The sequence below is a fragment of the Typopeltis vanoorti genome, chromosome 14 (genome assembly GCF_054136105.1).
Source record: "Typopeltis vanoorti isolate ZY-2024b chromosome 14, IOZ_Tvanoo_1.0, whole genome shotgun sequence".
Lineage (NCBI taxonomy): Eukaryota > Metazoa > Arthropoda > Arachnida > Uropygi > Thelyphonidae > Typopeltis > Typopeltis vanoorti.
In genome coordinates, this window is record NC_143562.1 from 32,422,000 (window position 1) to 32,445,120 (window position 23,121).

The following is a 23,121-nucleotide window of genomic DNA, read 5'->3' on the forward strand; positions in this document are numbered from 1 at the left end:
TACCTTTTCCAAGAAAGTGAAAATAAGACAGGGACTTCCTCAAGGTAGCATTTTGAGTCCACTCCTTTTTTCCATCTACTTAAATGACTTAGATAAAAATATAAATAAAGAAACTAAGATAGCTATGTTTGCTGATGATTTGGTCCTATTCTCAGCTCACAACAACCTAGAAACAGCAGAAGGTCACTTAAACAAAGCCATTGAAAGTTTATCTACATACTGTGAAAACCAAAAAATCAAAATTAACCCTATTAAATGAGAAATCTGTGTTTTTACTGTTAATAACTACCTCAGAAAGTGGAGACCAAAGCTAAACAGTCAACTAATTACATTTAATGAAAACCACAAATACCTTGGAGTTACTCTGGATCCATCGCTAAGCTTCAATAAATATATCAACAATGTTGCAGTCAGAGCAAAAAGAAGACTAAATATCATGAAAAGTATCTCAGGTAAAGAGTGTGGAGCCGATGCTAAAACCTTAAAAGTCACATATACCTCGTATTATCTGTCCCATAATGGAATACGCTTCACTTATCTGGATGCAAACATCACAAACCAGTTTAGACAAGCTTATAAAAATTCAGAAAAATGCAGCTAAAATCATATGTGGACTAAGGAATACAACTCCTCGAAAAATAGCAAAATTCGAATCCAGCCTTGTTCCTTTAAAAATTAGGTGGCAAGAAAATCTAACCAAATTTGTAGAAAAAAGAGCCAACCTTGCACATCATAGAACAAGTGAACTTTTTAAAAACTAGAAACCAACAAACAGAATAAAGAAAAAATCAACAATGCATGAAATCATAGAAAATAAAATTCCCTTGGATTGTCCAAATAAAATAGCCGACTTCCCAGCATTTCCTCCAAATCAAGACAGGAAAAATATAGTTATTAACTCTGAAATAGGGAAACATGAGAAAAAAATCCTAGAAATCCCTGAAATCTTGAGATCATTAGTCCTTTCAAAAATAATGGAATATGGACCTGACTCAATAAAGATCTAAACAGATGGCTCCAAAAATCCAAATGGCAATTCTGGGGGTGGCATACTCATCTATGGCTCTCATAATATAGAACTAAAAACAACTAACAGTATTGGATGCAACTCATACCATGCAGAATTATTTGGACAAACAAAACCCGAAGGAGTTTATATTTTTCACAGATTCCTTAGCAGCCCTTCAAGCTATTAAGAACTACACTAGCCATCAAGAAATACTTAGAGACATAGCAAAAAACATAAACAAATTACATAAGGATTCCGAAATAATCTTCCAATGGATCCCATCCCATGTGGGATTAAAGGGAAACGAAACTGCAGATGAAGTGGCAAAAATGGCTGCAACATCAAGTGATACCACAGATTTCGATCTTTTTAAAACCACCCAAAAAGAAAACATAAAAAAGAACAATTCTTCAGGACATGACTCTCCACTGGTACTCAGCAGAAAATCCAGGAGCTACCATCAACTCCAAGTTTAATCGCAGTGCCACTACCATGATCTCTCGCCTCAAGACCAGCCACACAAGACCAATCAAATTTAGCAGTGGCATAAAAGATTTCCCCACCTGCAAAATCTTCTGTAACATCGAGGAAGCATCACCAATGCATTTGCTAAACTGTGAATATTTCCAAATGTGAACTCTATAACAACTCAGAAAAGGTGCTGTATGAAATACATGAACTTGATCTCTATGATCTGGTGTAATAATGCAATGGGATAATAATAAAAATAAAAAATGACTGTTGTCAATTGGGCCTTGCAGACCATGCTTTGGATACAGCTCACAGAATCAATTGGAAAAAGACAATCATGCTCCATCACAGTAAATTTAGAAGAGAAAGACTGCTTTTAGAATCTGCTGCTGCTCTTAAAAATCAGCCTAATTTTGAATAAATATGGTTGCATAAAACTTCCGAAAATACAGGAAACGCTAATGCTTTGAGATACCAGTTTATGTCCTAGGCTGCAAACAGGTATCTATAGAGGGCACCCAACCTAGTTAGGATGCTAGTCTTTTGTTTACATGTTTCAGCTACTTTTGTGCTGCCTTTTTTTTTTTTTTGTATGTGTGTGTGTATATATTACAAACTCATTTTGTACTCCCTGACGATGTCTTTGTAACTGAAATGAAATATTGGATGCATTAAATACTATTTTTAATCATTTCCTAGTGCTGTTTCACTCCATTAAATTATTATGAGTTCTTCCCAGCACTTCAGCTAGATTTTGGTCTTCTTCTTCTGGGTCTTTTTCCTCAATTATTCTGTTTAAGTGACCATATCACCTTAGATTAGCTCTGCTCCACAATTTCCTGAGTGTGAAGAATACCAAGTTCCTTTGTTAATTTTTCATTTTTAATGATTCTGCCATTGATTCCATCTGGTCCACTCCCCTAATTTTTCCCACAACTCCTATTTGTTGTCTATAGTCTTCAGTTAATTGATTTATTTCCATCTTATCTTATCTTTAAATTTGGTTCACTTTCTTGTTTATTGCTAATTTAGCATTTTGACTAATTTCCCTTTTATTCCATTTAAATATATTTTATCTACCAGTCATTATACTAGCTTTGATTATTCCATCTCTGTTTCTGTATTTAATTTTCCATTTTCTTTAAAAATTTGTGCTTAAATGGTTGAAAATTTTAATTGTTGTATAACTTCATTCTCCATTCAGTGAAGTTAATGTTTTATGTGTTCCTTCTGTTTCATAATTGGTGGAACTCTTCTCCAGGAGATTGATGAGGCCAGGGACTTGGGCGTGTTGGTGAATAGGGAGATGAAGTTTAGGGGGCACATTGCAAAAGTGGCTAAATCAGCTTATCAACTCACTTGGTTGTTGAAAAATACTTTGACAAGCAGAGACAAGCAAGATATTGTTCCTCTGTACCAAGCCTTGATAAGACCTCATCTTGACTACTGTGCCCAGATTTGGTCACCTAGGTTTCTTCTTGATGGGGAGGAGGTGGAGAGGATCCAGAGGCAAGTGACCAAGATGATAGCAGGTCTATGGAATGAACCTTATGAGAACAGGTTGAAGATTTGTGGGTTGCAGAAATTGGTTGATAGGCGGAAAAGGGGAGATATGATTGAGACATTCAAATTGCTAAAGAGTTTCTATAGAATTAATTCAGAGGATATTTTTGAGATCAGGATTGGTGGTGGGAGAACTAGAGGATATCTATGGAAGCCGGGCAAGAGTGTGGTTAGCAAGGGTGTTAGAGCTGGGTTCTTTACTTTTAGAGTGGTAAATCAGTGGAATAAGCTGCCAGAGTCTGTCGTGGGTGCTATGACAGTGAGTGAGTTCAAGTCAAGGTATGATAGATACTGTGAGAATGTCGTATAGTTGTGTGGACATGATGTTTATGGCCTCCCTTGATGAGTCTAAGGACTCCCTGGAGTCGCCCGTAATAATTTTTATTTTTAATGTCGGATCCTATTTCGTCTTAACCTATACCTTGGATCCGTCAACTTGTCACTACGATGTTCTTAAACAAAAAAATTAAGTTGCTAGTTGATTTCTAATCCAAATATAGAGAAAATTTATATTTATTGACTGTGCCACTCTATATCTAAATTAGTCCAAGAATTAAAGTAAAACCAACTCTCAACTATTTCCTTTTTATGTGTTGTTATTATGTAATACAGGCCGAGTTTATTTAACTTATTTATTTCACCCGCTTTGGTTCGATTATTTTATGAACGGTGCAGTTAAAGAGATTCAGGCAAAGTACAACTTTAGATCAACAAAACAAATATTTAATTTAGGCTTACAATTTATACACTTTAGTTTAAATCACTGAATAAGGTATTATAAACATTTTAGCTCATCTGATAATACAGTCATACTATCTCAGGCAATGGTTAATCTGTTGTCTGAAATACAGCGTTCACAAAGTTCATTTAATTATTTAATAAAGTTCCTTAGTGATCAATGACATTAATATCTCATAGTTACTTAAGTTCCAAATACAATAAAAGAGCAGTAACACTTCTTCACAAGTATACACTCTTAAATCCAAACTCGAGCTAATCTCCGCAATAGTTACTGTTAATATAGGGATATTCTAGAAAGAAACACACATACACACACACATCTCCCCATAGGAATATCAATAATTGGATTATTCTTACCGGTAATCTTCCTTGTTCATCTACTTATATACGAACATTTCTTATAACTGTATACACTTAAAACAATTAACAACACTCATTAAAAACAAAAGAAATCCTCTTAGTAATAACTGAATAAATTAATGGTCGCAATTCACATAGTTAAACGTTCTTGCTCAGATCAAAAGGCTTGTACTATCTTTGACCAATTTAGTATTCTACTAATAACTCTTGAACTAAGGTAACACACAGTAATTCTTTAACTTGAAGTTTTTATGCACAATTGCCTATACTTCCGGCATTTAATTAATCTTTTAGGCACTATATCTCTTAGCACAGCTATCATTTAAATTTAACTTTGCTGCCGCTACTTATTCTCTTAGTTACTCCGTGCTATTCTTCAAGTTTCTGTTTGTCCTTGAAAGGTCGGTCTAGAGTCAAAATCCCAACTAAATTATCGCTAGTCATCCAGTTGCTACTTTGCTATCTTCCGTTGCTTTATTTGTCGTTCTGCAACTTACTAGCTACCTCGCTCCTCGACTAGTAAACCTTAGCGAGCTACTTAACTGACTCGCTGTTATCTCTCTACTCGCTATTATCTCACTTTGATTCCCCGAATGAATCATTTTCTCTGTTCTTTGCTTATATATCCCTTCTTCCCACCGAAATTATTCTCGTGTTCTCTTCTACTCAAATTCTTTCCAGCCCTTCAATACCGATCTGCCACGCTTTGTTCTAAACTCACGCTCGCTATCTTACAATACGTCTCCATGACAACTCAAACAAAATATAATAAAACTGAGGCATTGCACAACGTTATACCTCTACATACAGGAACAAATAAGGAATATTTACATTTCAATTAATATGCAGTTAAAATGTTGAATACAAATTCTTATAATATTAACAAAGCAATAAATAAAATAAACGTATTAATATTTTAATACAGTCTTTTCACTATTATTATATATCCTTGATTAATTAATTAATTAATTATTAATAGAATTTAAAGGTAGTTACATGAGTATTAATTTATAAACAAGTGATTTTCATTAAATAATAATTACAAGTCTAGCTTATGTGATGGAAGATCATGTTAGATTCTGAATCAAATATTAATTACTCAAATCTCTATATATTCAGAATCCAACATTAATGCCACTGTTAATTTTTTCTATCACCTTTGTTACAGTAGTTATTCAAACTTCTGAAAACTTGTTGAGTGGAGTTTAATATCTCCAGTTATGATAATTAGTATATCACTTACCTTCATAATGTGATCCACATAGGTGATTAATAATAGTGGAAGCAAACTTGAAATTTGTCTTACATCTGATTTTTTATAACAAACCATCAATCGTACAACAATCAAGGCAGACTTACAACTGAAGTGTAGGCTATAAGTTGCTCATGTAATGTCTCATTTACACCATATAATTGCAGTGTTTTGATCAACTTTTCTCTTTTCTTTGTTATATTCCCGTGATTTTTCTAGGTATTTGTCTTAAAATCTGATCCTCACAACTTCTGTTTGGAATGAACCCAGTTCATTCTTCCTCAAGTTTTACTTCTATAATTTTTATTAACAATATTTATTGAAATTCCTCTCTAATTCTCATATTTAATTTTAGTTATCTTTTTTTTTATAGATATTTTGTATAAACTCTATTACAATGATCCAGAATTCACTCCTCTGACAAGGGCTTAAGAATTATGCAGTGTAGCCACTGTAAAGCTGTTGTGCCTTGATAGCAGAACAAATATCTGCTCCTGCTGCATTTGTGTGTTTAATTGCAGTGTTTTGATCAACTTTTCTCTTTTCTTTGTTATATTCCCGTGATTTTTCTAGGTATTTGTCTTAAAATCTGATCCTCACAACTTAGGTTTCTGGTGGCATTTCAAAGATTTATATTACACCTGGTCCAGTCCTCTCTCATTAAACATTTGAACCATATGAAGTTTGGACATGATGCACATTATGCTTTTCATTATGATAATATCTTATGCAAATGATATTGCTGTGTATATATATAAATGTTTAACTATTTGCTTTATTCCATTTTTTGTCTGGATTTTAGTTTCTTGATTTGCATGGAGAATCATCTTTATAAGGAATGTCAGTAGTTTTAAGTCTTTCTGTCTGGCTAAATTCATTAGATCACATCATTGTTCATGTTCCTAATGTGATAATTTCTCCTAGTCTTACTGGCACAGATCTTTCCACAAGTAATGAGAATAGAAATTTACTTACTACGGAAGGTAGATACTTTTTATATTATATTTGTATTTGAACATGGTGATTTCTCTGTATATGATATTCCATAAACTTTTTTTTTTTAAGGATGACTATCATCATCAAATTCCTGCCATGTAGCCTCAAGGGATATACAGGATATGATAGTACTACATGAAAAATTTACATCATTACTAACTTCCTATCTACAATTTTTCTCCAAATCAGTCTGTTACCTGTTAAGACTCCAACATTATCGGATCTTATATTTCTATCTTCTAAGGTACTTTTTATGGTATCAATCCAGCTATATCTTGGTCTTCCTCTGGGTATTTTTCCTGCCAACCTGGCAGAGAACACTTATTTTGCTAATCATTCCTCTCCCATTCTGTTTAAGTGATCATACCACCACCTGAGATTAGCTCTGCTAATGCATTCCTGGATGCTGACAATGTCAAGTTCTTTCCTAAAATGCTCGTTTTTAATATGATAATGCCATTGATGCCATCTGTTTATGTCTCTAATCTTTCTCAGGACTGTCATATCTGCAGTCTTTGGTCAAGTGTTTTACTTCTGACACACTCTGCTTGGAAAGAAGTCAACAGACACTATGGTGTCTGAAGAACAAACAGCCACGTGGTGCTTACCATAATAAGACAAAGAATTCCATTCATTGCGATGATTGCAACAATCCTACGGGACTTATTTCCCACAAGCATATTATAGCCATCAATTGGAATTTTGGATCATTCTTCCTGTAGGCATGTAATGAGGTTCTGGACGGTGCTGGGAGCAGGCATCACTTGAACTCAACTGAAGATCCAGTTCATCCACAGATGTTCAACAGGATTGTGATCAAGGCTCTGTGGAGACCAGTCAAGTGTGGTTACATTCACATCCACAAACTGTGCAGTTACAGTAGCAGCTTTATGACACAGTACATTGTCTTGCTGAAAGAGACAATGGAATGTTCAGATACCTCTGAGTTCCATGTTCATGGCACTACTGAGGCCAAACCAGGAAAAACAGGACCATAACATCACACAACCACCTCTGAATTTCATGGTTGGGATTACGCACTTTGGTAGAAGACATTCACCAGGCATCTTTAATGCCAAAACATCTCCATCAGCTTAGTAGAGGGTGTAGTGTGATTTGTTGCTCCATTACACAGCTTTCCAAGCTTCCACAATCCACTGTACATGCATCTTTGTACCACTCAAGATGATGTTGCATGTTGATTCAGTTAATGTGGTGCTTGTATATTGCAGTTCTACCATGGAAACCCATGTTGTGAGCCTTGGTTCTGAATGTTTTTTTTTTGTGTGCAGATTCCTGTTCCAGTCGATGCCTGGAAATCATTCAGCAGCCGAGGAATGGCAGTCAATTGTGTGTCTATATATATATATATATATATATATATATATATATATATATATGAATAACATGTTCATCATCTGGAAATGTTGTCCACCTGATCTAAATAACTTTCATCCTTTGCTGAAGTTTTTACATATTATTCTTTGTAGCACCCTGCAGACACATTTGGTGAGCGTAGTGGGTCATCCACTGCGAGTAGCATTTGTCTTCCTGCACTTACATCTCAGTATGGTATCACTGATTGTTGATCTCTGATGGCCCAATTTGTCAACTATTTGCTAAACAGATAAGCCTGCAACATGGCATCCTATCACAATGCCTATTTCAAAGTCTTTCAGTTCCCTTCTCACAACCGTTTCACCCAGACACAGTTGAACTGGCTTGGGAGCATCATATTAGTCCAATTTATACTGGCTACAAACATTGACTTGTTACATGGCATGATGTACTTTTCCCACGGATGTCCACTGAGTTCTTTCCGAGCATTGTGTGTCTATATATATATATATATATATATATATATATATATATATATGAATAACATGTTCATCATCTGGAAATGTTGTCCACCTGATCTAAATAACTTTCATCCTTTGCTGAAGTCATCATCAAATTCCTGCCATGTACCCTCAAGGGGTGTACAGGATATGATAGTACTACATGAAAAAATTACATCATTACTAACTTCCTATCTACAATTTTCTTCTAAATCAGTCTGTTACTTGTCAAGACTCCAATATTATCATTATCAGATCTTATATTTCTATCGTCTAAGCCACTTTGTACTGTATCAATCCACCTATATCTTGGTCTTCCTCTGGGTCATTTTCCTGCCAACCTGGCAGAGAACACTTGTTTTGCTAATCTCTCCTCTCCCATTCTATTTAAATGGCCATACCACCTGAGATTAGCTCTGCTAACGCATTCCTGGATGCTGACAATGTCAAGTTCTTTCCTAATATCCTCGTTTTTAATATGATATTGCCATTGATACCATCTGTTCATGCCTATAATCTTTCTCAGGACTCTCATATTTGCGGTCTCTAGTCTTTGGTCAAGTGTTTTACTTCTGACTTAGCTCTCAGATCCATAAGTTAAAACTGGTTTGAACACTGTCTTGTATACAGCTAATTTAGTGTTCCGACTAATTTCTTTCTTATTCCATATGAATTTATTCAATTGACTTCCCACCATACCAGCTTTGCTAATTCTGTTGTCTATTTCTATATTTAATTTACCATCTTCAGTAAAAATCGTGCCTAAGCAGCTGAAAAGTTTTACTTGTTCCACAGGTTCTCCATTCACAACACAATTGACATTTTCAATGATTCTGCCCATTTTCATTGTCTTTGTCTTTTTATTGCTGACTTTCATACCATATCTATTACAACAGCTATTCAATTTAGTCAGAGAATCTTGCAGACTTGTAGCGGATTTATTTAGAAGTATAACATCATCTGCATAAAGCAGAGCTGACATTAACATCTCCAATTTTGATATCAGGTTTAATACCACATTCCTTCACATTATGAAGGAATGTGGTATTAAACACATTATGAAGGAATGTGTTTAATACCACATTCCTTCATAATGTGATCCATATAGATAATGAATAACAGAGGGGATAATGTACATCCTTATCTCACACCAGATTTAACATTAAACCATCTTCCTGTACTTCCTTCAATTCTTACTGCTGATTTACAACTCAAATAAAGACTAAGTATTGCTTGATATAATGCCCCATTGACACCATATAACTGCAGCGTATTGAATAGCTTCTCTCTTGGCACCTTGTCATATGCCTTTTCCAAATCGACAAAACTTAAATACAGATCTTTGTTATATTCCCATGCTTTCTCGATTATTTGTCGTAAAGTGAAGATCTGATCCTGACAGCCTCTATTTGGCCTGAATCCAGCTTGTTCTTCACATTTTTGTATGTCTCACAATCATTTCCTACTCTGCTATTTAGATCCCCAACAAGGACCAACTTTTCCTTTTTCATTGTGTCAGTTGCTTTTTCTAAAGCCTCAAAAAATTCCTCCACTTCTACCTTAGTAGAACCTTCTGTGGGACCATAGGCACAAATAAGTCTCATTGTCCAGTTCCCCATTCTCATATTTGCTCACATTACTCTACTTGAGACTGACTGCCATTCAAGAAGATTAGCCTCGTATTTTGTGTTGAATACTATGGCTACTCCGTCTTTTCCTTGATTATCATTGCCTGAACATAACATTTTGTATTTATTGCTCAGAAAGATCTCGCCAGATTTGGTCTTTTTTGTTTCAGTCACCCCTATTATGTTGATCTGTACTTATATAATTCTTCAGCTAGCTCCATTTCTTTGCCATTCAGGCTTCTTACGTTGATAGTACCGATCTTTAACTCTGGTGATGTTAAGTTGGGGTTTGTTTTCAGATTTGTTCCAGTAGCTGACTTTTCGCTGTTCGCCCTGGTTCCCTGGTGAAAACAACGGGGGCCTTGTTTAACCGGACAACGCCCCAGTCGGTATGAAATTTTGTCATGTTGTACCATCATTTTTTATTTTGGTTTAACCAGTAAGAATACAGTTTGGTCGGCTAAATCCCAAATTGCCAGCCCATCCTCGTTCATTCAGTATCAAAGTAGATACCCAACAGGGTGCACCACGAGAAGGTGAGGATTGGACATTAGGTCAGAAGCTCTGGTCGGTTCTCCGCATTCCTTTAAAGGCTATGTGGAGGTCTCCTCTCAGTTATACAGCTTTGACCCTTAAGCACCCCCTTTTGCTGAAGTCATTATCGAAAAATAAAATTTACAGTGCTAACAGAAAAAATTAATAATTTGTGGTTTTTCGATCTTTTTTAATCAACAAAAAAGTTCTATATTACTTGAAGTCAATCATAAACGAATTAATTTTAGTCCTGACATTATCTTTATGCGGATTTGGGTCTAACCTAAATCCAATATTCCTGTTTTTTCAAAGAAAGGTGTTGTATGAATTTGAGATCCTGAAGTAAATAGTTTGAATTAAATGATGTGGCAAGCCACATCATTTACTTTAAACTTTGGTGCAGTCATGTGCTATCACATTATACATCTGCCACTATGCTCCATGGTTGTAATGATGCATTTAGGAATAGGATTACTTCCCAGTCATCTGCCATATTCATACTCTTCTATCAGCTTGGAAGAGTTTGCAGTATTATTCATCGATCTATGTCACAGATATTGAATGTATGTGAAATACAGACTAATTGTGATATGTTTTACACTGTTGTGTGCATGTATGTGTGCGTGCGTGCATGCATGCTGTTGACTGCTACATTTGATTTTGGCTTGGGGTCATTGAAGGGTCAAAGTCAAATATCTGGAAGGAGACCTCCACATTGCCTTCAAGGAACATGGAGAACTGACTGGGGCTTTATCTAATGTCTAATCCTTACCTTCATATGGTTAATAGTTGTACACTGGATAGTAAACAAACAAGGATTGGCATTTGGGACTTAGCCGACTAAACTGTACTCTCTGTTGGCTTAAACCATAAATACATATGAGATTTCATGCTGGCTGGGATGTCACCTGGTTAAACAAGGGTCCTGCAATTTTTGTCAGGGAACGAGAGTGAACTGTGAAAACTCAGCAACTGGAACAAACTCCTACTCAACATCTAAAAGACGAATAAACCCAGTGTTAAAGAACTGAAGATATGAATAAACCATCAATATAAGGCACACTAATGGGAAGGAAATTGAACTTGCAGAGAACAGGAAAAGGTGAGATCTTACTACATAATAAGTATAGGATGTTGTATTCCAGCAATAATGATCAGAGAAAGGAACAGGTAGTGATAGCAATCAACAGGAAAAATGTGAGATAAACTTCTTGATTGGAAAGTAGTTTGAAATACATTTATGCATGGCAGACTTCAAGATGAGGAAATGGACAATAAAATTGATTTCTGCTTGTGATCCCGGTTCACCTTAGGATCAAGTGGAGGAACTTTATTAAAACAGGCAGCTAACATAAAGAAAATTGAAAAAGTGGTGCTTGTTGGAGATTTAAACAGCAGATTAGGAAATTAATCCCACCAATCATATAGGAAAGTTTGAAGAAAAGTGCAAAGCTAATAATAAGAGTAATATCTATTTGACAACAAAACATAAAATGCACTCTGAAAATAAAATATATAAAATCAGCTGTATTGAATAAATTAGTTATGCTTACGGGAACATATCAATATTACAAAATATACCAAGCAACTAATTAAAACTAAACAATAACAATGAATCTAAAAATTAATTGCTTCCTTGGGCTTGTGTTGCAGAGCAAAGCTTTTCATATGATGGTGATATTGGAAATTTACACTCTTAGTTCTCTATCTATATTTTGTTTTTAAGGCAGCTACTGCAGAAAACCCATTTTCACAAAGATAAGATGTTGGAAATGGCAAAAGCGCACGAAAAGCTCTTGACTTTAGTACAGAAAATTCATCAACACCGGCCCAAAATTCAAACAGCAATTTAGATGCAAGTTGTCTTTTGATTTCAGGTGCTTGACGTGAAGTCTATAAGTTGTTCCTCCTCTTCAATTGAGAAGAACCTTCAGGGGTTATTTGAAATAGGTTGCTAACTCACTTGTACATTGCCATTATGTTGTCATCAGTTATAAAATAGTTTCTAAAATTCTTCGTCAACATTGTTACATGATTTTCAGTAGTTACAAATAAAACTTTGATGTGTTGCTCTTCTGCCTTGTAGGTTTTGATAAGTTCATCCACATTTGCAAACATTTCTAATTTTTGCTGTTTTACTTTTTTGTTCTGTAACTGCTTTTTTACAAAAAGCATTAACTTTGTTACTCATCTCTAAGATATGTGTATTTTTTCCTTGGAGTTGCAGGTTTAATGTATTTAGTTTCTCAAATATGTCCATGAAGTAGCTCAATTTCATCACAAATAAATGGTCTCTAAACTTCTTTGTGATTTTCGGCTTCCAAGAAGATTGCTGTTTTGTCTCTTAATTTTCCCTGTGATAACCATCTTGTCTTGCAGTAAAATAGTAACGCTGAATGTTCTGCTCCAGCCATGTCTTTGCAAAGTTCAGAAAACAGTCTTGATTTTAAGGGTCTCATTTTTATATAATTCACCATGGTTATAACTGTTTTTAACAGAATGCTTAGACCAGGACTCATTTCCTTTGCAACAAGAGCTTCTCTATGAATCATGCAATGTGTCCAAATACATTGTGAGGATTTTTCCCTCACAAGGGCTTGTAAACTTTTAAATCTTCCAGACATAACTTGAGCACCATCAGTGTAAATTCCAACACAATTTTTCCACTGTGTGTTTGCCTTGCATATAAAATCATCCAATATTTTGAACAATTCAGGTGTTGTGGCTCTTCTTTCTATTATGCAAAATCGAACATAAGTAATTAAATGACAATCCTTGTTGCTATCTGTTGCCTCATCAAGCTCAATTGAGAATAATTGGTCACAAAGTTTCGACAAAAGTTGTTGCTGCATATCTTCACATATATCACCAATTCGCCGAACAACAGTATTATCATTTGATAAAGGTATGCAATGTAGTTTTTTAGTAAAATTTTCTCCAAGCATAGTTTCCACAATATCAGTACCAGCTGGCAGAATTAGGTCTTCTCTGATAGTGCGGGGGCTGCACCTAGCAATTTTATATGCAACTTTGTAAGAAGCTAGTAAAGCTTTTTCATTTTCAGACAAAACTCTTTTAATGCTAGATTTTTGCTCTTCAAAACATTTCAGTTTGGCAGCAAAGACCTCCTGAGGGTTGTTAACATACTCCTTATAAAGTGTTTCCAAATGTCTTTTAAGTTTATTTGGTTTCATGCTATAAGCTGCCAAAATTTTCGAGCAAATAACACACAGTGGTCATTCTTCATCCTTTACTTCGGTCTTTGTAAGAATGAAATCTAAATATTCTGTTGCATACGTTCTTGATTTTACTTTTGGAGTGATATTTTGTGAACCTGAATTTGTTGATGTCAATGCTCCGCAGTCATCAGATGCCTGCTTACATCCAATTAAAAATTTATCCATTTTTCTACACTAGAAAAGTTGGTTTTTATACCATGTATCACAGTATAGTTGCGAATAGGATAAAATAATGCTGACCATTGACTTCTCATTGTTGTTCACTGTTGCAGTTTTTTCTGCCGTCTTGCCCTTTCAAGCCTTATTTATACTCACAGAAACATTTCCAGAACATCGCAGAATTCCCGTGGTGAAATTGCAAATGTTTCCGAAAAGTTGATGCCATTCAACGGTCTGTGCAATGATGCCAGATCTATACAATTTTCGAAAGATTTGATAACGTGTTTAAATTTTTATGAATATTTAAACACTTTAATTAATTCCTAGTTGTTGTTGTTTTTTTTTTTATGTTTTGCTAACTTTTATGGGTTTTTCAGTGTCTCAATACAAGAATTGCAGGGGAGAAGGTGAGGGGTGCCACAAAAACTAATATTAAAAAATGGGGCACACATGAAAGAAGGTTGAAAAAAATGAACTAGTCACTTATTCCAGCATAAAGATGTTGGAGAAAAAAGTTCACATGGAGAAAAGATGCAAGAAATAAGAAATGCCTCATTGATTGTATCATTATTGATAGTATGTCTTCATGCTAGTTCAGGATACAAGGTGTACAAAAGATCTGATATAAGAAGTGATCCTCACTTAGTTTTAAGTAGGATAAAAATGAACATCACATTGAAAAGAACAATATGTAAGAAAGTTTTAAAAAGAATTAAAGTTTAACAGTTTTTACAGGTGAACTGTAGACTCAGCTATACAAACAATTATTGAAGAAAAAAATGAAAGTTTAAAAACAAGAACCAAACCTTGTCTCAGTGGCAAATTCAAGAAAACATTGATTACTTCAGCAATATGTTGAAATTTTCTGCAAGGATATAAAAATAAAAACATCATGGTGGACACAAGATATTAAAGAAGCAGTCCTGGAAAGCATACTGAAAGTTCCTGACAAATAAGTCTGCTGATGCTCTAAAAGAATAAAGAGAAAAATGTATGGGAGCTAAGCTATATGTAAAAGTAGCTAAATAAAAGTTGTTGAAAGACTGTGGTAAGAATATAGAAAATAAATATCAGGAAGGTGACAAAATTTTCCGGAGGCTATTGAAAATGCTTAGAAATAGAGGAAAGAGTACTGTAAAAGGAATCAAAGATGATAAAGGTGGCATGAAAACTGAAGATAAGGTTATCATATATGACTGGGGTTATAGCTTTGAGAGACTGTTAAATGAAACAGGAAGTGACAGAACAGTAGCAGAAAATTTTCAAGAGGAATGCATGAATATTTCAGGTAAAAAAAGCCATCAAAAACTTGAAATGTGGAAAAACAGCTGGAGTAGATGATATTTGACCAGAAATGCTTATATATGGAGGTATAAAAGTTTGCAATAGCTGCACCACATAATTCGAATGTAAAATTCCACACAAATCGAGTAGAGCTCTCATAGTTCTCATCTATATTACGTATGTAGAGGCTTAAGTGCTGTGAGGACATCATGTTGGAGACTTAATGGATTTTTTTACAATACTCAAAAAGAATTAAAATAGAATTTAATACTTCCTATATTTCGTCCTAGTCACTAGGACATCTACGGGGATTACAAAAACAATTAATGTAACATATACACAAATAACAAATAATACTAAGCCCAAACCACGTGGGTGACACTAAAGTCCTATCTAGGTAGAGCGCCCTCTAAGAGCAGTAGTAGGTGGCCTGGAATGTAAGGTGGGAACTCTGGTGATGAGTGTTTCCCAAATCTTTGGAAGCTTAATGCAACCATATTTATTGTGATTTGGTTGGTTTTTGAGAGCTGCTGCTGCTTCTAAGAAAAGTCTCTCTTTCTTGAATTTGCTGTGGTTGAGCATGGTGGTTTTCTTCCATGATACCCTATGGGTGGTGTCCAAAACATGGTCAGCCAAGCCTGAATGGCCATAGTTGTGTTTGAAGATGTAAGACTTGTGTTCCTCTAGACGGATGGATGCTGATCTGCCTGTCTGTCCAAAGTACGCCAGCTTACAGGAACAGGGTACTTTGTAAACTCCAGGCAGAGAGAGAGGAGGGAGCTGATCTTTCGTAGAACGGATAAGGGTAGCAAGTTTGCGGTGGGGCTTATATGCTGTCACACAGCATATAAGCCCCACCGCAAACTTGTCTTATATGCTGTCACACTGTTAAACTCTTATGTCTCCCGGCCATCAGGGCCGGGAGACTTTTTTTGTGTCTAATTTGGATAGTATTTTTCTGATCTCTTTCTGGCAAAAGGATATAGGGGGCATTGTATGTTGGGCACCTGGAATGGTTGTACATTTACCATTGTCAGTTATGCTTGCATTGGAAGCAAAGTGTGAAACCAGAAGATTGGTTTTTCTGTGAGTGATGATGCAATAGAGCCATCTGGGTATGTTAGAGGTGGGAATAGTATTAGGTAGAAGTTATGGCCAATTGCGTTTAGACAGGGTGCTATTTTCCTCCTTTTTGCTCTTTCGAACTCTGTTTTGGAAGCATTGATTGCATCATCATCAAATTCCTGACATTTACCCTCAAGGGGTGTACAGGATATGATAGTACCACATGAAAATTACATCATTAATAACATCCTATCTACAATTTTCCTCCAAATCAGTCTGTTACTTGTCAAGACTCCAATATTATCAGATCTTATATTTCTATCGTCTAAGGCACTTTGTACCGTATCAATCCACCTATATCTTGGTCTTCCTCTGGGCTGTTTTCCTGCAAACCTGGCAGAGAACACTTGTTTTGCTAATCTTTCCTCGCCCATTCTGTTTAAGTGACCATACCACCTGAGATTAGGTCTGCTAATGCATTCCTGGATGCTGACAATGTCTTTGATGGCATTGATTGCTTTTTTGCATCTATTTCAGGCTTCAGAATAAGCTCTAAAAGAGGATGTAGTTCCTGATTTGAGCCAGTTATAGTATGTTTGGCTTTTCATTTGTACAGCTTTGGCACATCTTTTGGAGAACCCAGGTTTAGTTAAGGAATGGCAGTTCAGAGTAGTGTGTGAATGTATGTTTCCATGTTAGTGCGGATTACTTTGGTGATAAGTTCAGTGCATATGTTTGGGTTGAAAGCAATAGTCCAACCATAGGAATGAGGCATATATGGTTGCGGTTATAATCAAAAATCTTTCTTCATGCTCTGTGGTAGAGTGAGGGCAACTTCTTAGCAAAATGTGTGGAACACATTCCATTGGTTTGAAATGCTGCCCAGAGCCTGAATACAGTGCTTTGTGAGATTCCAAACTCTCTGGCAATATCAGTAATTTTGCGGTTTTCTTCGAGCTTTCCAATAATTCTTCCCTGTATGAAATAATCTAGATGATCTTTTAGAGACATTACATGACTTCCAAGTTTGCAACTTTATTCCTTCATGTAAAGAGCTTCCTTCAAGCACAATTCACTTAGACATTGAGTGCTACCACATGACCCCTTTCCATGTTATTTGAAAATTTGAATGCATTTTCTCAATTTCCAATGTTACATAATTTTTTTTCTCCACTTGTATGGCATATCGAAGTATTCTGGAAGTTTTTTATTTAAAAATAGTTTTTGCATTTGTGGAAATGAACATATAGTAACTTACAAACTCTATGTGTGTATACACAAAGTAAGATAATGTGTAAAAAATATATATGCGCATACAGATAGAGAAAAGTTTGCTTCATTATATTTGGTGGACAATAATTTGACAGTTGTTGATAAGTCTCTTAAAATTCAGATCTAGATTATAAATTTATGATGTATATTTTTTATATTTATTTTCTTATTATTGACATTCCTCCTACTTTTTAAGGTATGTATTAAAGTTATTTTAATAGTCGTGTATCCTGTAATTTGTTTAGGTTGCAAGTATAAGGCAACATTTGGCTGATATTTATGAGAAAGATGGTTGCTGGAGAGATGCAGCAAATGTATTAGTGGGAATTCCTCTAGAAACAGGACAAAAGTGTGTACTATTTTGTCATTTATTTCTTATAAATTATATCTTTTGTAGTAATATACTCTTAAGCCATGTAAACAAGTATCTTGCTTGATAACTATTCAAGAGGGTTGGTGGATCAACCTTCTTGAATAGTCACTAGTGGATTGCCCATTCTGAAGCCCTAAGTTCCAAGCACTAAAGTTTTCGTCATGACCATATCATAACATGCTAGTGAGAGGGTTTTTTTTGTTATATCATATATGTATCATACAAAAAATATGTTATTTGTATAACCAGTTTAGAGGAATAAAATGAAGCAAAGCAGACATCTGCAGATGCAGTGGATATCTGCTTATTGTAACTTCTACGTTGCTCTACTTTTTTCTTTTTGACCCCATTATACCACCTTAGTCAGATCTGTTTGACTGATTTTTGAAAACACATGAAAATTTTTTCCTAATTCAATCAAGCAATATTTGATACTGTCTATCACAGCAAGTAATGCACTGAACTCACAAGATGTTATGCCATAGAATAGATTATAAATAGTACTCGTGTATTTTTTCAAACCCACCAAGTGTTGACTCAATTTTTGTATATTTATATATTAATTAGATTTATTTTGTTTCCAGTTAGTCAGTGAGAAATCTTTAGTTTTTCATCTAATTTTATGCCAGATAGGAAGATATATCCTGTGGCACCAAAATGCAAAAGAGATGAAAGAAAACATTCTGTGGTTTCTTGGAGTGCAGTCTGACACCGTCATGTTGCACATGACACTCCCTCAATAATGATGATGCACTCAAAGTACAAATAGATGTACTTGCTTTAGGATTTTAGAATATTTGAAAATTTAATTTTTTGAAGTGGCTATTGTTTACCCCCCCCCCCCCATATTGTTTACCCCCAAAGAAAAAGAATGAAAATAAAATAAAAAGAAACATTATGCTTTTCAAACAAAAACAAAAAAAAGTGCATCCGAGAAATTTATGGATTTGAATGTTAAACTTTGTGTCATTGAATAAGCCGAAATTGGTGAGTGTGTGGCTGATGTTGTATTCTTATTTAATGTATCCTGAACAGTTGTTGGAAGTTATCATCATTATTAATAAGGACAAATACTATAAGATTGTACAGCATGTACAAATGTTTTTCATTTGGTCATTAAAGTATGTTATATTAGACAAGAAGTTCTTGTTTTAAGCTGTGGATTTCACATCAGTTCTTTAGTATTGATGTGAGATCCACATCCATAATGCAAAGCACACTTCATTTTCGATGTATATCACTATGCGTTATGGGAAGAGCAACTGACCAGACCAGTTTCAACCTTTATTGAGATTTCATCAGTGGGAACCAGATCTTGTGAGATTCTAAAAGTTGATTTAATTTAATGCAGAAAATCATATTTTCTATATGCAAGTAGTAAAATGGTGTATTACCATATTATTAAAACTTCCATTAAACTGTAGGAAGTTGCAAAGTCAGTAGCCTGTATATATGAGTAGACCAGTTGTGAGGGTACTTTGTTTACTCTTGAGTAAGGATTAAAACAAGAATATGATTTCTGGTCAAGTATAATATAATGTATAAGGCTTTATGAAAGTGGTTTATCTGAAGGAGGAAATTTTACTTCTCCTTGAAAAGAAACAACTGCTGAAGTGGTTTCTAATCTGAAAAAAGAAGACCTAGTTACACATTCAGATTTAAACAAGTTCTGGATTACTGTGGTGTTTTAAGAGGAGAACTGATATCAAACTAGTCATGGGGAAGTAGCATCAACAGATAAAGTTGCAGCCAAGAAATCTATGATAAATTTTGTAGATCTTGTCCAAGATTATATTTCTTTCCATATGTTCACATTTGACATGGCAAAATTAGATGAAGCTGACCTCTGCCAGAAAAAGTGCTCATAATAATATCCATTGTGAAGAATGAAGAGAAGCTGCCAGGACATATGGTATTGAAAGATTGTCTCATGTTAATGTTTAGATGGCTTGTGAAATTTTCATTTGTGAATTATTTGCACTAGTGGTATAGTCATTCTTGTAACTTAGACCTTGACATGTCCACGATCGGGACCCCACAAATACACTTACCCTTGTTGAGTAGATTTTTGCCAGCTGGTAAGTAGCTGCAGACCGGACAAAATAAAATAGTTTTATTTAATGAAAAATAACTCTTAAACTGAATTTGTTGATTTTTTTTTTTTTTTTTTTAAATCTGAGGGAAAAAAAATGAGTATGCATAATATAAATGACCAATCTAATAACAAAAATTAATGTAACAAATTATTATTATATTTTACAAAATCAATGCTGTTTTTACTACTCTTCCTATTCTTATTATTTATTGATTTCTTCTTCTTGAGCTTGTGTAGCTCAGTGGATGTGGTATTCGCATACCACGGCGCTTGGCCACACGAAGGAAGACTTCTTGGTTTCGAATCTAGTCGGCGACTAGAAGAAATTTTTCTAGTCGCCGATCAATTTTTCCAAATTCTGGTAGGTATATTCTTGCTCGAAGCTTTTCATATGCCACAAAGTTTGAGTCTGAGAGAGAAGTAATCTTTACAGGTTGTCTCAGCTTGGCAGTGCTCTTCCACAGTTTGTTCTTCAATGTTAGGAAATAATCCATCCTGATGGTAGAGGCATTGCATCCTGTATCCAATAAGATGTCACATTTGGAGCCCAGGATATCACCTCTAATTCTCATCATTCTCTCATTAGATGTTTGATAATTCTGAATTCTCTTATTTCTCCTGTGGTTAACATATCCACATTTTGAGTTCCATCTGTTGTTGTAGTAGTTTTCCTTGTTATGGAAACAGTTCCTAGCATAATGTCCAACTTTGTTGCAATTATAACACCTAAGAGGATTTCCTTGCTTTATCTCTGTCTTGGATTGAGGAATAGCAGACATTTGTTGTCTGACATCATTTAATCCTCGCATCACTTTATCTAAAGTACTTAAAATAGGTTGACTTTGTTTTTCAAATTCATGTTTGACCATCTCATTAATTTTATTTGTAGTGGGGTCTTGATTTTCTTGAGATCTCAAAGTAATAGCTGATAACTGTCTCACAACTTCATTAAGACTATCCATTATTGGTTGATTTAACTTATTCACTTAACATATTCAAGTCACTTTTATGAATAATACAACTAATTACGAAATGATCACCGATCCAAAAGTAGGGAAATTTATATTTATACTGCGCCACCCTATTCTTAGATTAGTCTATATAAATAGTAGGATCAATTCTTAATCAGGTTAGCAGTCTTCTCATTAGGCCGAATTATTTATTATCATTTTTACTTAGGATTCCCGCAAGATTCGAATATTTATGAACGGTGCAATAAAAAGGAATTCAGGCAAACACAACTTTTAGATTAACAAAATAAAACATTTAATATATGATATGGTTAACAAATACAAGAACTCTATTTTAAAATGGAACTATACAATTAACTTAATACAACTTCTTAGGTCACTCATGCTAAATCAATGTTCTAACTTCCATTTACAATTCACAGTCTCAAAAACACAAATCTACTTATCTCAGGTTAACATAACAACTTCACAATTAATCAGTCTTCACAAATCTATCAGCTCAATGTTTATATTCACAGCAGGCAATAAACTACGTAAGCAATATTCCAAACAAATATATTCCGGTCCTTGAGCGTCGGAGATATATTACAGTTAATGCTAGAACAGACAAACTTATACAACTATTCTTACCAGACAAAATCTTCGATACATCAAATTATTGAGAGAGCACTTATGAATTAACTTAATTAACGTTAGCGGAACACACATAATAACGATTCTCCACAGTTTAAACTATACTACTGTTAGTCGCACTTCACTATTCCAAATAACAGTAATTAGGTACTAATATCTTTTCCTGTTCACTTTTCTCCAAGTAATCAATATAACCTTTTCCTAGGGCAACATAGAATTTAGTCGTAATTCAGATTAGTTGGAACTAATCAGAATTTCGCATTGACTGTCCAGTTTCCTTTTATCTGATTACGGTATCAACCTTTCTTCATAACAACAGCAGATTTCGCTTATAACATTAAACTTTATGTTTCACTACTTATAGGTTCACTTCCGAACACTATACTCATAAATTTCTGCCCTGAGGATTTTATAATCTTGGTTCCGCAAAACTCTCTCCTCACTCGCTTAATAATAATTCCTCTCTCCCTTTCTGTCTTATCTATGACCTTCCTTCACTTTTCTCTTCTATCTCTGACCTTCACTCCCCCCTTACGTTCGAACGCCACGTTCTACTCCACTCGTGGTTGTTTACGCGTGCGTCTCCATGACAACAGACTAAACGTAAACATTTCGCTAATGTAATGTATGCTCTGTTACTACTACATTTGTGATTACATAACATTAAATATTTTACAAATAAGAACAACATAATATTTAAGCTACTTCATCAACCTTTCGATTACGTATACAGTTAAATATAAAATAACACTTTACGTTACATCATATATATTTGGTTATACAGAATTCTATACATTTTATTATTTCATAAATTAATAGTAGATCAGGTTTTAATTAAATATTTAATTAGTAATTCTCAATTAAGGACTAATAAATAATTTTATATAAGTCATGATTAATATTTAATAAGCAATGTTAAATGTGAATGAAAAAAAAATAAATTACATAACATAGCTTCATTCACAATTTAACACTATATAGAATAAAATGGCGTTAGCTGGTTTTTTTTCTTTCTTCTTCTTCTTGGAATATTTCTCACACAAAGGAAATTTTCTTCACACTACAATAAAGCACCATTAATAATTTTATTGAACTCCTATTGACTAATTGGGACATTGTTGAGAAAAGGGGGGGAGTGCATTTCTTTTGTGAGTAGGATTTTGTATAATTTGTCTAGCCCTGTCCATGATTTATAAGTGGAATGTTTGTCTTCTTACCCCTCCCCCCCCCCCAAAAAAAAAAAAACTGATTTCATTGGTGGTTTAGTATGTTATTGTAAACTTTACAAGTGCCCTAAACTTTTGTTTCAGTGGTGTTTTGTGGTGACTTGATGGAGAAGACAAATTAACATTAAAAGAACTCTGGAACAGTTATAACAACAGAGTTGCTACAGATAACATTGGTAAAATGTGGGAGAATATGAGCCAGAAATCAATAGCATGGAAAAATTTGTGGCCTTGAAAATATTTTTTTCATTCAATATTTTTTGTTACATTTTCAAGTTATTTTATTTTATTTTTTAAATTCATCAGACAATGTATAGAAATGTTAGTTCTATTTTGATTTTTGAATTTTCAGAAAAATACATTTTTCATTTAAATTTTTTGTTAAATTTTTCATCCTTAACAGATATAATGA

At 34.5% G+C, this 23,121-nt stretch overlaps 1 protein-coding gene across 2 annotated transcripts in view; it reads left to right on the forward strand.

Annotated features, from left to right (window-relative positions):
- The window catches only part of CSN4 (COP9 signalosome subunit 4), a 253,522-nt gene that overhangs the window by 93,025 nt on the left and 137,376 nt on the right, over window positions 1-23,121 (forward strand). For both annotated transcript variants that reach the window (XM_090404172.1, XM_090404173.1), the window contains exon 4: window positions 17,657-17,760. In XM_090404172.1, coding sequence (XP_090260298.1) covers window positions 17,657-17,760 — 104 coding nt within the window. The remainder of the gene's footprint in view (window positions 1-17,656; window positions 17,761-23,121) is intronic.